General features: G+C 37.7%; 1 protein-coding gene across 3 annotated transcripts; it reads left to right on the top strand.

Annotated features, from left to right (window-relative positions):
- The first annotated feature begins 51 nt into the window (after positions 1 to 51).
- ddr2b (discoidin domain receptor tyrosine kinase 2b) lies at positions 52 to 15309 on the top strand. Of its 3 annotated transcripts, none has more exons than XM_026937270.3 (17): positions 52 to 195; positions 2592 to 2686; positions 5050 to 5152; positions 5931 to 6159; positions 6567 to 6714; positions 7445 to 7547; positions 7661 to 7844; positions 8067 to 8307; positions 8509 to 8574; positions 9411 to 9547; positions 9802 to 10000; positions 10136 to 10353; positions 11928 to 12049; positions 12220 to 12417; positions 12762 to 12996; positions 14020 to 14169; positions 14852 to 15308. In XM_026937270.3, the coding sequence occupies exons 1-17, from the start codon at positions 173 to 175 to the stop codon at positions 15023 to 15025; spliced, it is 2625 nt and encodes an 874-aa protein (XP_026793071.3). In that variant the 5' UTR covers positions 52 to 172; the 3' UTR covers positions 15026 to 15308. The 3 variants fall into 3 exon arrangements, with proteins under 3 accessions (XP_026793071.3, XP_026793070.3, XP_026793072.3); XM_026937269.3 differs by having other exon boundaries at positions 10133 to 10353; positions 14852 to 15307; XM_026937271.3 differs by lacking the exon at positions 8509 to 8574 and having other exon boundaries at positions 10133 to 10353; positions 14852 to 15309.
- Positions 15310 to 15575: the final 266 nt, after the last annotated feature.

Here is a 15575-nt window from a genome sequence, read left to right as displayed (position 1 = left end):
TTGAAGCCTTATGAGAGGACCTTTTTTTCTTTCTGCTCTAGATATTCTCCCTCTCTCTCTCTCTCTCTCTCTCTCGCTCTCTCTCTCAGTGCTGATTTATACAGAACAGAGCAGCACTGAGTCTTGATGGACTAACATACAGTTCTGAAATTCCTTTTAGGAGTCGCTGTTTATGGAGCTTATGGCACACAAGTGGTACGTTTTAATTACAGAATTTTAAATTCTCTGAATTACTTTCACATTCATGGAGTTCCTGTGTATTGATAATAATACTGATAATACATATACATATGTGTGGAGAGATATACAGATTGATAGTACTTGGTAAAGTGGAAGAAGAATGCAATATACACATATGGTAGCAATAGATACAGTAGATGGAGTGTATGTGTGTATTCAGTATACTAAGCATTGTGTATATTTCTTTGGATTGATACTAGAAAAAGGAGAAGAAGACATTCCTTTCCTGTGTTTGATATTAATATTGATAATACTGACTGTCCATGTATTGCGATTTATTTGCAGCATACAGAAGGTTGAGTCGTGCTTGCAGTATAAAATTCTCATTCTGAAATAGTCGGATAAAAATTGCGACTTGTCTCAAAGTGATTTTTTTTCTGTTTGTGGTTAATTCACGAACAGGAAGGCAGCTACCGAATGCTTGAGCGACTCATCAGGGAGGAAACAGATGTAGCAATGAATTGGCTCACTCCTTTCTATTAAAATTGTGTAGATTTCAATTAAAATGAGCATACTGTACCTGTAAAACAGTGTTCCTGTCTGGAATATTGTCTAGAAAATTCTGGGACATTTGGACATTTTGTTGTAATATACTCTAAAAACAAGATTTTGTGCTTAAGACAGCAAAATATTAAATATAAATAAAAATTTAGTAAATGTAAAGTATATTCTAAGTACGTTTCTTGCTATTTTTTCGCTGTTGCTTTGTTAGCAACAGCTGATGAGAAGCTGAGAATGTTTCTGAAAAACTATAGTTTGCTGATTAGTTTTCTGAAATATTCTATCAAGTTAGCTCACGTTATCATCAGCATGTTTCTTATAAACAATAATAAATAAGACCTCCCAGAAACCCTGTCAGATTAGCTACCTGGCTAATGATAGCAGTACATCCTTTCAGGTTAGCATATGCTTGTTATCTAACTAAAGTTATCAATGAAGATTATTAAAAAACTATGAAAATTATTAACCTTCTTAAAGGTTAACGTAAATATGACTTAAAAATCCTCTCAGAAACCCTGGTAAGATAGTTACTTGGCTAATGTTAGCGGTACATCCTGTTATGTTAGCTAATGCTAGCTACCCGACTAATGTTATCAATGGAAATTACATGAATTGCTCATGTTAACAGTCTGAGTAGTGTTAAGGGGGAAAAATTATTAACATTTATAAAGACGACTTAATAATCCTCTCAGAAATCCTTTCAGGTTAGCTAGCTGGCTAATGTTAACACTGAAGAATATAAAAATCTATGAATACCTAATATCCAGACAGAAATTCTGCCAGATTAGCTCATGTTAATGGTCTGAGAAGTGTTAGCAAAAAAGCATTAAGATTAAGCACATTAAGATTAAGATTTATAAATATGACCTGAAAAGGAAATGACTTCTCAGAAATCATGTCAAGTTATCTACCTGACTAATGTTATTAATGAAGAATATTCAAATCCGACAAAAATATGACAAAAATTCTGTCAAAAATCCTGTCAGATTAGCTCATGTTAATGGTCTGATTTGTGCAAGATGGATAACTAGCTGCCTAATCGTAGCAGGACATCCTACTAGGTTAGCTACTGCTAGCTACCTGAATAAGGATGTCCATAAAGAATATCAAAATGTATGAATATGACAAAAAAAAAAAGATCCTGTCAGAAATCATGTCAGATTTTCTCAAAAATCTTAAAAGTACATTCTGTTATATTAGCTAACACTAGCTAACTAATTTGTCAATAAAGAATATTAAAATCTATGAATATGACAAAAAGAAAATCCTGTCAGATTAGCTCATGTTAATTGTCGGAGTCGTGTTAGAAGAAAAAAAAGAGTATCAAGATTTATAAATATGATCTAAAATGTCATCTCAGAAATCCTGTTAGCTTAGCTAATGCGAGCTACCTGAAGTTTGTCAATAAGATATATTAAAATCAATGAATATGACACAAATCCTGTCAGAAATCCTGTCAGATTAGCTTATGATAATGGTCTGAGTAATTTTAGCAAAAAAAAGTATTAGGATTTATAAATATGACCTCTCAGAAATCCTGTCAGGTTAGCTCATGTTAGCTAGCTGGTTAAAATCTATGAAAACACCAGAGTGTATATGAACGCCAGTGACTCAGTTCTTCCTGCTTGAAGACTTTCATATATAGAGTTAAATGCGTACAAACATTCCTATATAGGGTCAAAGATAAATAGACACTCAGATAGATTTAACACATTCTTTACACAGCCAATTATGATTATTTAATCTAAAATAATATTATAGAAGTTCATAAAGTCAGGCTAAAATAAAAACCTAGTCTAAGGAAGCCTAGTAGTCATATTTATTTCTGTTGTATTGTGCTGTTGTTCCAGGTGGAGTGATTGTCCTCCGAGTAAAATGTCCATCATGCAATGCTCCTTCACTCTGCTCGTCTTCATCGGAGCAGTGAAGTCACAGGTCAATCCAGGTAAGATAACATAATTTTGATATAAAGATATTTTAATATATGTTTTTTCTTGTGAGCAAATTGCAGAAATTGACCACATCACACCACCCCTGCTGTTGATTATTTACCTATAACTTACAATAAAACAATGTATGTACAAGAAAATACAAGTAACTACTACATACCTATTAAATACTAAGTATTATTATTAGTACCATACTATTTCACCATACGTAAAATGAGATTGTATTGATTACCCAAATGCTTTTATGTTTTATGTACAAACTGTCAATTTTCAACAGCAACTCTATTCATATGAAGGAAGTGACACTGAATGTGTCTGTCTAGTCTGCTAAGGCAAACAAAAGAGAGAGTGTAGAGTGACCAGTTCATTTATTCGCAGCTACTGGATTTTTCCAGCTTCCTCACAAGTACAGTATGGCTTCATAGCTATAAGAAAACAAGGCATTGCATCATCATGCACCAATATTATGACAAGCACATTTACTAACAGAATTTATTTTCAGGCTCAACATATAGCAATAGCAATAATAAGAGACTTTATTTACATAGCAAATGCTTTTGCGTCTTTTTTTTAAGCACCAGGCTGGAACAGGGAGGTCATTCACATGGAACTGGCGCATGAAGGAGGCCATGTTGGGGGGTCCAGTGCCAAGGTTAACAAGATGAGCGGAGTCACAGAGTTGATTCATGTATTTGCTACTTTTGGACTTTTCCAGCAACCTTTCATAGTCCAGCATGAAGAAAGCCATCACAAGTACACGTTATAAGACTAGCATGCCTAGCCTAGCAGTTATATCATTTAGCAATGTACATAAACAATTTCATGTATACAGTACTGTGCAAAAGTCTTAGGCACATGCAAAGAAATGCTGTAGAGTAAAGATGCCTTCAAAAATAATGAAATTAAATGTTTCTACATTTAAAAAATACTATAAAAAGCAGTAAACAGTGCTAAATAAAACAAAGTCAATATTTGGTGTGACGATCCTTCGCTTTAAAAAAAATTATTAGTCTCAGGTACAATATATGCGGTTTTATAAGGAAGATAACTGGTAAGTGTTACTGAGCATCTTGCAGAAGCAGCCACAGTTCTTCTGGAGACTTTGACTGTCACATTTGCTTCTAATTTTTCAGCAAAACCCAGCAGCCTTCATTATGTTTTTTTGTCTGAAAAGTGGTCTCTTATGTAATCTGCTGCTTTCTTTACTGACATACTAACATTTAATTTTGTGCTGGAAAACTAATGTTTGGAAATCTAAAATGGTTTTTGTACTGACTCAATAATGTAAAAGTCATAAAATAAAAATCTATAACAAAGTTTTAGAAAAAAAAAAAATAGGGTGCCAAAGACTTTTGCACAGTACTATATCAGTACTATATATATACTGTATATATATATATATATATATATATATATATATATATATATATATGTATAGGTGGAAACAACTTTATGATAGAGGTCAGAGGAGAATGTCCAGACTAACTCAAATAACCACTCTTTACAACCGTGGTGAGCAGAAAAGCATCTCAGAACGCACAAATCTTGAGGCGGATGAGCCACAGCAGTAGAATACCACATCAGGTTCCACTCTTGTCAGAAAAGAACATGAATCTGAGGGCACAGGATCATCAAAACTGGAGAGTTGAAGATTGGAAAAAGACCCAGTGACATGTCTAGTTTAGGTATACATCCAATAAAACCTCTAAGGGCAAATTACATGTAAAATGTCAAAATGTATCTAAATGCTGTAGAAATGTGCACAAATAATGCATGAATTAAATGGACAGTAAAATGAGTCAAATATACCCAAAAAGTGAAATAATTTAAAAAATAAAAATCATTGTACATTTTAAATCTGAACTTACAACATTAAATCAACATTTGTTTCAGTCTCAGTTGACATCTCATTCAGAAGCTTAGCTGGTTCTGCTTTTTTTTTTTTTTTTTTTTTTTTTTGCTGGCCAATAACATAAAGACCCTCTGTGTCCATGGCGAGGCCTCCTGGAAGGTATTTGGTATTTGGGTGTTTACCTTTGGGGTGTGGGCTGTGTGAGCGGTGTGCCTGTTTCACCTAAAAATCTCCTAGAAAGTCACTAGCTGAAACAAACCCACCCGTTATACTCCACTTAACATATACAACAGTTCATTTTCAGCCTGTGTGTGATCACATCAGCTCATACACAAAGAAGAAAAAAAAAATTATTAGCATGAGATGAGGTGCTGAGTGAGTTGCTCTGTAATAAATGATAGATTTGGTATTTCAATAGTAGGATTCATTTGAAAAGGTAAAGGTTTTCTCAAAAAGATAGTAATACATCCGTGTGTGTGTGTGTGTGTGTGCGTGTGCATTTGTTAGCTACGTGCAGGTATCCATTGGGGATGACTGGAGGCAAGATTCAGGATGAGGACATCTCAGCATCCAGCCAGTGGTCGGAGTCGACTGCAGCTAGATATGGCAGGTAAATACATACAGAGATTAATAGATTAAGATAAATATACAAAGACACTACACACACACACACTATAACATGGATTAATAAACCTCCTAACATGGTCAAGGTAAATAAATATACAAGTCACTTGTATATGTAAGGAATAAAACATTTAGGGGCATGCTGTTATAGGAAAATAATCAATGTATTATACCACAGCAGTTTGCCAACACTAACCTATGTCACGTCGTACTTTTTATTGGTTTATAGCTACATTTAATGTCTAGGAAACAAGCTTTTTCCTGATATCACTTATGTTATAGCAGCTATAACTGCTGTTCCCTAACCAATCTCTCTATTTTTCTTCCTGTTGTTGGTTATAAGACAAAAATAGCTTGTCATGTTACCAAGAAACCACAAGCACAAAGTCCTCAGTTTTACTGTCACGTTGCACTGACACTGGAGACTCCTTCCAAAAAAGCTAAATAAACATCTCACGGAAAATTACTGTAAAAGCTGTAACTATTACAGAAATTATAATGCATTACAATGAGGATATTAATATAAACCTGTCACTTTTTCCCCACCATGTTGTTGTTTGTATGTTGCTTTATTTTAGACTCACTTTAGACTCACTGTAGTAGCACATATGACTTGTTGGGAGCTTTTTTTTTTTTTGTTACATAAAATTTGCACCCATTTATTTTTTAAGACACATCTGTTACAATATAAATACAGATTTTTACATACAGTCGCACAGAAAAGTCCTTTCCCCCCATGCTTCTTTTTTAATCTCTATTCACAGGCTGGATTTCGATGATGGAGATGGTGCATGGTGCCCCGAGGCAAATGGTCCGCGGAGGCAAATGGAGTTCCTGCAGATCGACCTTCGCATCCTGCACTTTGTCACCCTGGTGGGGACGCAGGGCCGCCATGCGGATGGTGCAGGCAACGAGTTTGCACAGCGCTACAGGATTAAATACAGCCGTGACGGCTCCCGCTGGGTCTCCTGGCGTGACCGTAAGGGCAGTCAGGTAAGCTGATGGCGCATTTCTTTTAAGACGAAGGTATGAAATCCAGACTTAACTCACTGGTCCAGGCCTCCTGATGGAAATGTTAATATGACATGGAGGTCACGTGACAAAAACGATGATCACTTACATGACTGAGCACAAAGATCATCTGGCTGACGTTTTTTTTTTAAAAAAATTATCCAAAGCAACTTACATTTGAGCCAGGATACAACTTAGCAGTTGAGACAACAGAAGCTGCTTGGTGGAGCTAGGAGTTGAACTCACAACCTTCTAATCATTAGCCCAATTAGTGACCCATCGCTATTCAATATTCTCTCCACCAGTTAAGATGATTATAACTTTATGATGGTTTTGGGATTTGGCGTGACACAACTATGGTTACCACCATTCCATATCTTTTTTCCCAGATCATTGAAGGCAACAAGAACGCCTATGACATAGTGCTGAAGGACCTGGAGCCTCCGATCATCGCCCGCTTTGTGCGATTCATGCCAGTCACCGATCCCACCACATCTGTGTGTATGAGGGTGGAGCTGTATGGATGCGAGTGGCTAGGTCAGATTTCACTGTAATGTCCAGTGCCACTTGTGTTCCTAAAGGAAACCTCCACCCTGAAACATTTTAAACATGTTTAGATTGAAAGTTGATGGTTTGGAATCTGAGACAGACTGGACAGATTAAAATACTAAAGCTCTGCTGCATCGCTCTCATTAGCTAGAGATGAAGCGAGATAGACGAAATAGACAGAGAACAGGCCGAATAGACTTCTGTTAATGACAGAAGTTTAAACTAGAAGGTTAACAATTCAACTTAGAATTTCATTACAAAATAAAGACACCATTGAATTTTACATGTTTCAACACATAATTTAAGATTTTATAGCAAAGTTGGTTTAACAATTCTCATAAAGCCATATGCAGTTAATGAGCCAGGGCTTGTTTTGTTTTTTTTTTTGCACTGGAGTGATTGCTAATGTAGCTGAAAGTAGCTGCAAACACTTATCTTCTTGTTTTGGTTATACAATTTCATTTGTATAAGAAGAAACAAGCTAAATTAGTAAAATAAAGCCTTATTTAAATTTTAAACTAAAGAAATCAAATCAAGTGATTCTAATTTCAAGATGACGGTAATGTACAGTGTCAGAAATCGCATGGGGAAATCTGAAATGTTTTCATTTCATATCAGCCAGGTTAAACTCTTAGATTTGGCTGAACGATTACTTTTGAATTATGTTGAAAGAAGACTATTATACGCCAGACTAAATTTCCTTTGTTTTTTTCTCCAGATGGCCTCGTGTCCTACAGCAGCCCTGCTGGAGAAGAGATGGCCTTTGGTGGACAGCAAGTCTATCTTAATGACAGCGTGTATGATGGAGCCATGGGTTACAGGTAATAATCCCTAGACACATTTGTCCTTTACCTTCTGTCCAAATCAAAAGTTTTGTATTTTTACTACATCTTGAACAATACAAACAAAACTTCTGCTTGATTCTGTTTCTCAGCATGACGGAGGGTCTTGGGCAGTTGACTGATGGAAGTTGGGGTCTGGACGATTTCACTCAAAGCCACGTTTATGGTGTTTGGCCCGGATATGACTATGTGGGCTGGAGCAATGCTAGCTTTTCCAGTGGCTCTGTGGAAATGACGTTTGAGTTTGACCGTATCCGAAACTTTACATCAATGAAGGTCAGTGTAGAACTTGCCCTCAGTTCCTATATGTTTTAATCCAAAAAATGTACACCACTGAAGGACTATCTAGACCTTTACTTCTGTTCTGGCCTTTAATGGACCAATTACTGATTCTATGATATTATTTGTTATTAAACAAGACAAATATTTTTTTATTTAACTTGTTTGAAAAGGTAATCTTTTTGCTTTTGTACCAATCATCCTTGCTCATCCTTTCAGGTTCATTGCAATAACATGTACACATCGGGGGTGAGAATATTCCAGAAAGTCGTCTGTTACTTCCACTCAGAGTCAGACTGGGAAGCCAAGCCTATTTCGTTCAAGCCCAAAGCGGACAATACAAGTCCCAGTGCTCGATTTGTCACAGTGGCTCTGGGGAATCGCATGGCCAATGCCATTAGATGTCAGTTTGCCTTCAGCGACACTTGGATGATGTTCAGTGAGATTGCTTTCCAGTCAGGTAACACACGAACATGGAGTTCAGTTATTTTTATTTAACTCTTATTTTAGTTATTTTTGTAATGCATTAATGCATAAAGACAAGTCATCCTGTTCAAATGGATGCTAAAACAAAATACAAGATACTGCTAATGCTTACAAAGCAGAAGAATCTGGTAAATTCTCTCAGAGATTAAAGACCCTTCACTTTTCTTAAATCCAGATACAGCAGTGTATAATACCTCTCTTGTTCCAACGAAACGTGGCCATCCGACAAGCACACAGCCAGGTAATGAATTTAGCTTTAGCTTTGGCATTTAGCTTTCTTGCAAAGTAAACAGGATTGTTTAGGGCAGGGGTGTCTAATCTTATCTGGAAATGGACAGTGTGGGTGCAGGTTTTCATTCCAACCAAGCAGAAGCCACACCTGAGTCTACTGAAAGCCAAGATCAACTGATTAAACAGGTGGAATCAGGTTTGGCTCCTGCTTGATTGGAATGAAAACCTGCACCCACACTGGCCCTTGGTGGATAAGTTTGGACATAAAAGGAGACATAAAACAAATGTAGCAGTCTAAAGTAACTAACAAGGAATTGAAGCTTATGAAAACTGATTAGCATTATAAACTACAAACTGAAACATTATTAGCTTAAGTAATACCAAGTAAAGACAAAACACAAAAGTCATTCAGTGGACAGAAAAATGGCAACAGAAAATGTAAACAAGTGTACAAAGAAATGATACTAAAAAGTCATCAATACTAAATACTAAAAAAAAAATCTTTTCCCTGAAGTCCATTTTTAACATTTGATAACTAAGATGTGTTAGCACATTGTGAATGGTGAATACTTTGCTAAATAAAGCCACCTCATAATTAGTGTTGATACAAATAGATCAAGATTTAGGTTAGAAGACTGAGGAACAAGAATAAGGTAGTGAACAGTTGTTGAAAACGCACCAAAAAAGCACTCCCAAAAGCAGTCTAAGTCCAGTTTTAGCTAGCATTTAGCTAGCATGCTAGCACTGTTTTTAGCTCTTCATAGCTGTTAATGGATCTGAATGTGTTTTTTTAAATACTTATTTAATAATACTTACTTATTATTATTTACTTATTATTTACACTAGGACTCGATCCCACTCATAAGATTGATGATAGCAACACGCGCATCCTCATTGGCTGCTTGGTGGCCATCATCGTCATCCTGCTGGCCATCATCATCATTATCCTCTGGAGACAGGTCTGGCAGAAGATGTTAGAAAAAGTGAGTCATTTTTATCATTATCTATCATCATTATCTATCATTATCTTCATTATATCATTTAAATTTCACAGTTGTATGAGGATTTTTAAGCAGCTAATGATATTCATCTTTTTGTGTCTTAGTATTACATTGAACAAGACCATTCATACATCTTCGAAAAAAGTTAACAACCTAAATTGTTTCCATTATGAATAATAGGTAATAAGCTAAGTAAGTAAGTAAGCTGTTCTAAAATAATCATCTAATGGTTCCAGGCGTCACGTCGGATGTTGGATGATGAATTAAGATCTCGTCTCTCGGGCCGCAGAGAAACTTTTTCTCATCGTCAATCGTCCCTGTCTAGTGATTCAGAATCTACCTGCACATACGAGAGAGTTTTCCCACTGGGATCCGAGTATCAGGAGCCATCCCGGTTACGGAAATCACCAGAATTTCAGGCAATGGAAAATCTTGGTGAGGGGCAACAGTCCTAATCCTACTCTACCTCTATAGTTCATATGAGTTCCTATAAGAAGAGTTGTAAGATTTAATATATGGCACGTTTAATGTGCATATATGTTCCATGCACATGATCTTGTTTCACAGCAGTCATGTCTGAATCGTCTGACCAGCATACATCCACCACTAAAGATGACGTCCCTCCCTACGCAGAAGCAGATGTGGCGAGGCAGCAGAAAGCAACGAGCAGTCATTGTTATTCCATTGCAGCAATCAGCATGCCTCCTGGACGAGATGGAGCATTGGAGGAATTTCCCAGGGAGAAGCTGACATTCAAAGACAAGCTTGGAGAAGGCCAGTTTGGAGAGGTCAGTGCAGAGGTGGATTTTTACCTGGACCAAAAACAGACTTCAATTTATAGATACAGTCTCTTAGATATTATTTTGGCTTTTCCAAAATATCTAGGTTGGAATCCTTAGCTTGATTTGAGTCGGTTAAAAATTCAGGCTGAACCAGAAAACATCAGAAAAACCAACTAAGAAACCAGCAGATCAAGAAACTTCAGTTGAGTTGGTGTCTAGGAAACCCGAAGGCTCTTCTGTTCAGAATGATCTTTAAGAAACCCTTTTTTCTGAAGGGGTTAAGAGGCAGCACTCTGAGGAAAGATGATATCTAGAATAAGAGAGTTTTCCCAATCAGAGAAAGTTCCAAGACTATATACTCCTAACTATCCAAAGGTATTATTGGGGGAACTTTTTTCTGGATGTAGGAAACCAGGTGCCTAGGAAACTAAAAAAAAAAGAGGAAACTAGGTGACTAAGAAACAAAAGGTTAAATACAGAACCTTTAAGGGTTTTTTTGGTTTTTCCTTTTAAATCAAAACCCTACCCTTCAGTATTTCCAAAGAGCCCTCCTTGCACACATTACAGCACTCAGTCTCACAGTGACCTCAGAAATGAGCCCCTATATTCACCAAGGATGCTTCCCTTACAGGCTGGAAGACAATGTGGTGCCACAGGGGCGCAGAAGACATGCATGCCACTTTCTGCTATATGCTTTCCTTCCTCTACCACTGATTCTTGCCATGTTGCCAAAATTCAGCAACTACACCACAGAGTCCTGCTTATGGCCCTGAGACGGCAGGCAAGACACTGGTTTTCACTACTGCTTTTGCTAGTAGTTGGAATACCCTGGTGGCTCCCATGTTTAGCAGATCAGATGCCCCATATAGACAGAGAGGCATGGTCACCTGTTGTGCCTGTGGGTCTGGTTGAGAACTTTGACCTAGCAGCCTAAAAAACACTTCTAAACACAAGAGCCCTTAAAACATGAGCCTTGTGTTACCATAGGTGGAAGCCATTCTGCAACACACCACAGCAGTGTGGAGGCATCGCTCTTGGGGCTCATGGCCTTTCTGAAAGGAAGCACCTCCATCCACCATGATTCTCTAAGAGGTGTTATATCTTTCCCTTGTACTATTACATAGACAAAAATGAGTGGGAGAATTACATGCTCTGGCTGTATGCCAGCATTGCATTGGTGGCCAGATGACTCTTTGCTGGTCATATCATTCAGGGGACCTCAGAGGATTTGTAAAACATTCCTTGCTGTGCCTGGTGCACCCCTACAATGTTATTTAGACCAGATGGTGGCCATCTGATTCTAAGACCAACTGTTAATCTGCCACGCAGGAAAGACCCTGGCTAGAAGAGGCTAGACCACTGTGTGGTGGATGTCATAACCATGGTTTACAGAGATGAGACTGGTAAACTATGGAACTAGTAAAACAGGAGACTGGAATACTACAAAAGGTGGAAACAGGTAACAATAATGATCAGGGGGTCAGGTGTACAAGGTGAACAAGAATGAAGGAATAATGAAGGTGATGAAAAATGCTCTACCTGATCTAAACATACATTCCACTTAGTGATGGTATCTGCAGGTTCATCTATGTGAGGCAAAAGGAATAAAGGATTTTATGAAGGAAGATGGCAGTGATATCAGGGATGAGCCTATTCTGGTGGCTGTAAAGATCCTCAGAGAGGACGCAACTAAAAACGCAAGGTATGCACATGAGGTACAATCATGATTCAGAAAATCAAGAGCACTACCAAGAATGTATTTCTAATAACAATAATAGATAGTGCATAGAAGACAAAGCTAGTTCTTGTTGCCATGAATTATGTGACCTAAATTGATATTCAATTCATATGGAATTTCATCATTTTCCCCAGGAATGACTTTTTAAAGGAGATCAGGATCATGTCAAGGTTGCGAGACCCCAATATTATTCGCCTGCTGGCTGTGTGTGTAGAGAGCGACCCCCTGTGTATGATCACGGAGTACATGGAGAATGGAGACCTAAACCAGTTCCTCTCTCTCCACAAGCTTGAAGATTTGGGACAAGACCAAGAGTGCACAGCCACCATCAGGTTGTTCAAATGCTTGTAGTGTTTTCAGGGTTTTTTTTTTATCAATATAAGCTCTTTTTGAATACTTAGATTATCTTGGGATGATTAAAAGGGTAAAATATTCCCATTGTATTCACAAAAATTCTTATCTGGTTGTCTCATGAAGCAGGTTTAATATAACCTGGGTTCCTAGCTGAGTTCCAGCTTAACAAAACCTAACAAATGCAACCTTGATTAACTTGTCTCACATTTGCATTAACAGCTTGCTCTATGGATTCTTTCCACACTGCCAGAAAACTGATTGTTGCCCTTTACTTTGGTTGGTGTTACGCAATAGACCCATTATAATCTTGTTCTCTTTGCAGTTACGGTGTCTTGATCAACATGGCTGCTCAGATCGCTTCAGGTATGAAGTATCTGTCTTCTCTTAACTTTGTGCACCGTGACTTGGCCACACGTAACTGCTTGGTGGGGACAAATTACACCATCAAGATTGCAGATTTTGGCATGAGCAGGAACCTGTACCGCGGAGATTACTACCTCATCCAGGGTCGAGCCGTGCTCCCTATCCGCTGGATGTCCTGGGAGAGCGTTCTCCTGGTAGGACCTGTAGTACTGATTGGTGGGAATAGAACAGAAATCTGTGTCGGTAGTAAATCAAGCCAACTTGTAGTCTTGAAACCTACACCTACAGGTCAAGAGGACTTAAGCCAGAAAATACTGACCTTTCGCAGTTTATAACTAGGTATCAAATGCTGTAGGTTTGACTTACTAGACAACTAGAAAACCAAAGAACATCATAGACAGAACCAAAAACTCTTTACTGTCATGTAAATGTACAGTCACTGGCCACTTTTACAGAAACACCTGAATCCCTGCTGATTCTTGCAATTGTCCTAACAGTCTGTCATGTGGCAGCAGCACAATGTGTAAAATCATTCAGATACATGGTCAAGAGCTTGAGTTAACTGAGGCCACAGGAGTTTCCAATCTTCAACTGTCCACTTTTGGTGCCCAGTGTAGCCACAGATTCCTGTTTTTGGCTGACAGAAGTGGAAGCCAGATTGGTCTTCTACTGTTGTAGCCCATCCACTTAAAGATTTGACTTGTTGTGCTTTCTGAGATACCTTTCTGCTCACCACAGTTGTAAAGAGTGGTTATTTGAGTTACCACTCTGGTCATTCTGGTCATTCTTCTCTGACCTCTCTTATCAACAAGGTGTTTCTACCCACAGAACTGCCACTGACTCGATGTTTTTTGGTTTTTTTGCACCAGTGTATGTAAATTCTAGTGACTGTTGTGTGTGAAAATTCTACAACGAGATCAGCAGTGAAATACTCAAACCAGCCTGTCTGGCACAAACAACCATGCCAACTCTTTTGTCCCTATTATGATGTATGATGTGAACATTAACTGAAGCTCTTGACCTGTTCCTGTATGATTTGATGCACTGTGCTGGTTCCATATGATTGGCTGATCGGATAATTGCACTAATGTGCACGTCTACCAGTGTTTCTAATAAAATAGATGATGAGCATATATGTATATGGTGGACTTATTGGAGGATGTGGCCATTGGTACAGTATTCTATAAGTCTGACTATACATTTGGTGTTTTTATCAGGGCAAATTCACCATGGCCAGTGATGTGTGGGCCTTCGGTGTAACACTCTGGGAAATGGTTACTCTGTGCAAAGAGCAGCCATACTCACAACTCTCAGATGATCAAGTGATCGAGAACATGGGCGAGTTCTTTCGAGACCAGAACAAGCAGGTGAGCCTCAAAAAAAAAAAAAAAAAAAAAGAAGAAAATCCAAAATAATAATCACTGGTGTGGTGAACTGGAGTTACAGTCACCATCTTTGATTATTTTCCTATTACAGCACAATCCTTATACCACAGCAGTTTGCCAGAGCTAACAGTTATATTTTTTATCCATTTATAGTTACTTTTATCTTTTATCTTTTATGTCCATAAAAGAAAGTCCATTTTTTTTCTCTCTACATTTGGAATAATGGAAAAAATGGTCATTCTTCCATTCCTACATCTTCAGTAACTTCTTATTTGTGGAAATAGAGATTTTTAAAACTTATTATTATCTGCAATATATGGATGATTCTTTGGAAATAATTTTCAATTCATATAAATTGAGCAAATATAATTTTATATTGGGGAAAAAAACTCTAAAAGTGAAATACAGAACTCAGGTATTTAGCAACACTGTGTCATATGATAACTTTTCCATCTGTGAGTGGCAGTAGTGAGCTGTGATTATATCAGATCTCAGCTCTGCAAGGGTTTTGTTGTTAGTATCATGGTTTTTGTTAAAGATGATTAATGCTAACGCTATTCTGGATGTGCTTAAGGCAATGACAGGATAGACAGCCGTTACAGAGGTGTGACAAAGGTGTGACCTTTTAATTTACACCTGTGTTTAATGACTATGACTTCATCAGGTGTACTTGCCGAAGCCTTTGTGTTGCCCCGATGCCATCTACAGCCTCATGCACAGCTGCTGGAGGAGAAACGCCAAAGAACGTCCAACATTTGAGCAGATCCACGCTTCTCTACTCGAATTCCAGGCTGAAAATGTGCTGAGTGATGAATCTGACACAAATACGCAGTTCTGAACTTTTCCTTCCAGCTGTGCATAATAGCAGGATAGGAGCTGTGAAGAAATTCTGCATATATAAATAATGTAAAAAGCTGGTTGTTCCATGAGTTATATGAATTTTGTATGAATATAAGAATGTTTGTTATTCATGTTCCCTTCATTAATCTGTATTACATAGATAACACCTATTATAAGTCTGACATTATTCTGCACACTTTCTTTGAACTTTGTTAAATGAACAAACAATAAACAATAAACATTTGACTCTGCACATTGTTCTGTCATGTCTAGCACCATATGTTGACTTCTTGGCCAAAAGGTGTTGATATATTTTCTACAACAGCAGCTCTGACATGAGTATAGCTGCAAACGACAGTGTAGCATTGAGCTTCAAGGAAGGAAGGAGTCTCCAGTGTCAGTGCTTCGTAACAGTCAGAGGTAAAGTTTTCTGTCATGAAAACGTCTTCATGGCAGAGGAGGTTGCACATGTTCTGGTTTCTCTGGAACATGGTAAGCAGTGTTTTTTTTATTATTAACTTTTATAGAGAATAAAAATAGAGACTGAA

Source organism: Pangasianodon hypophthalmus, chromosome 4 (assembly GCF_027358585.1).
Source record: "Pangasianodon hypophthalmus isolate fPanHyp1 chromosome 4, fPanHyp1.pri, whole genome shotgun sequence".
Taxonomy (NCBI): Eukaryota; Metazoa; Chordata; class Actinopteri; order Siluriformes; family Pangasiidae; genus Pangasianodon; species Pangasianodon hypophthalmus.
This window is presented reverse-complemented; position numbering and strand designations above follow the sequence as displayed.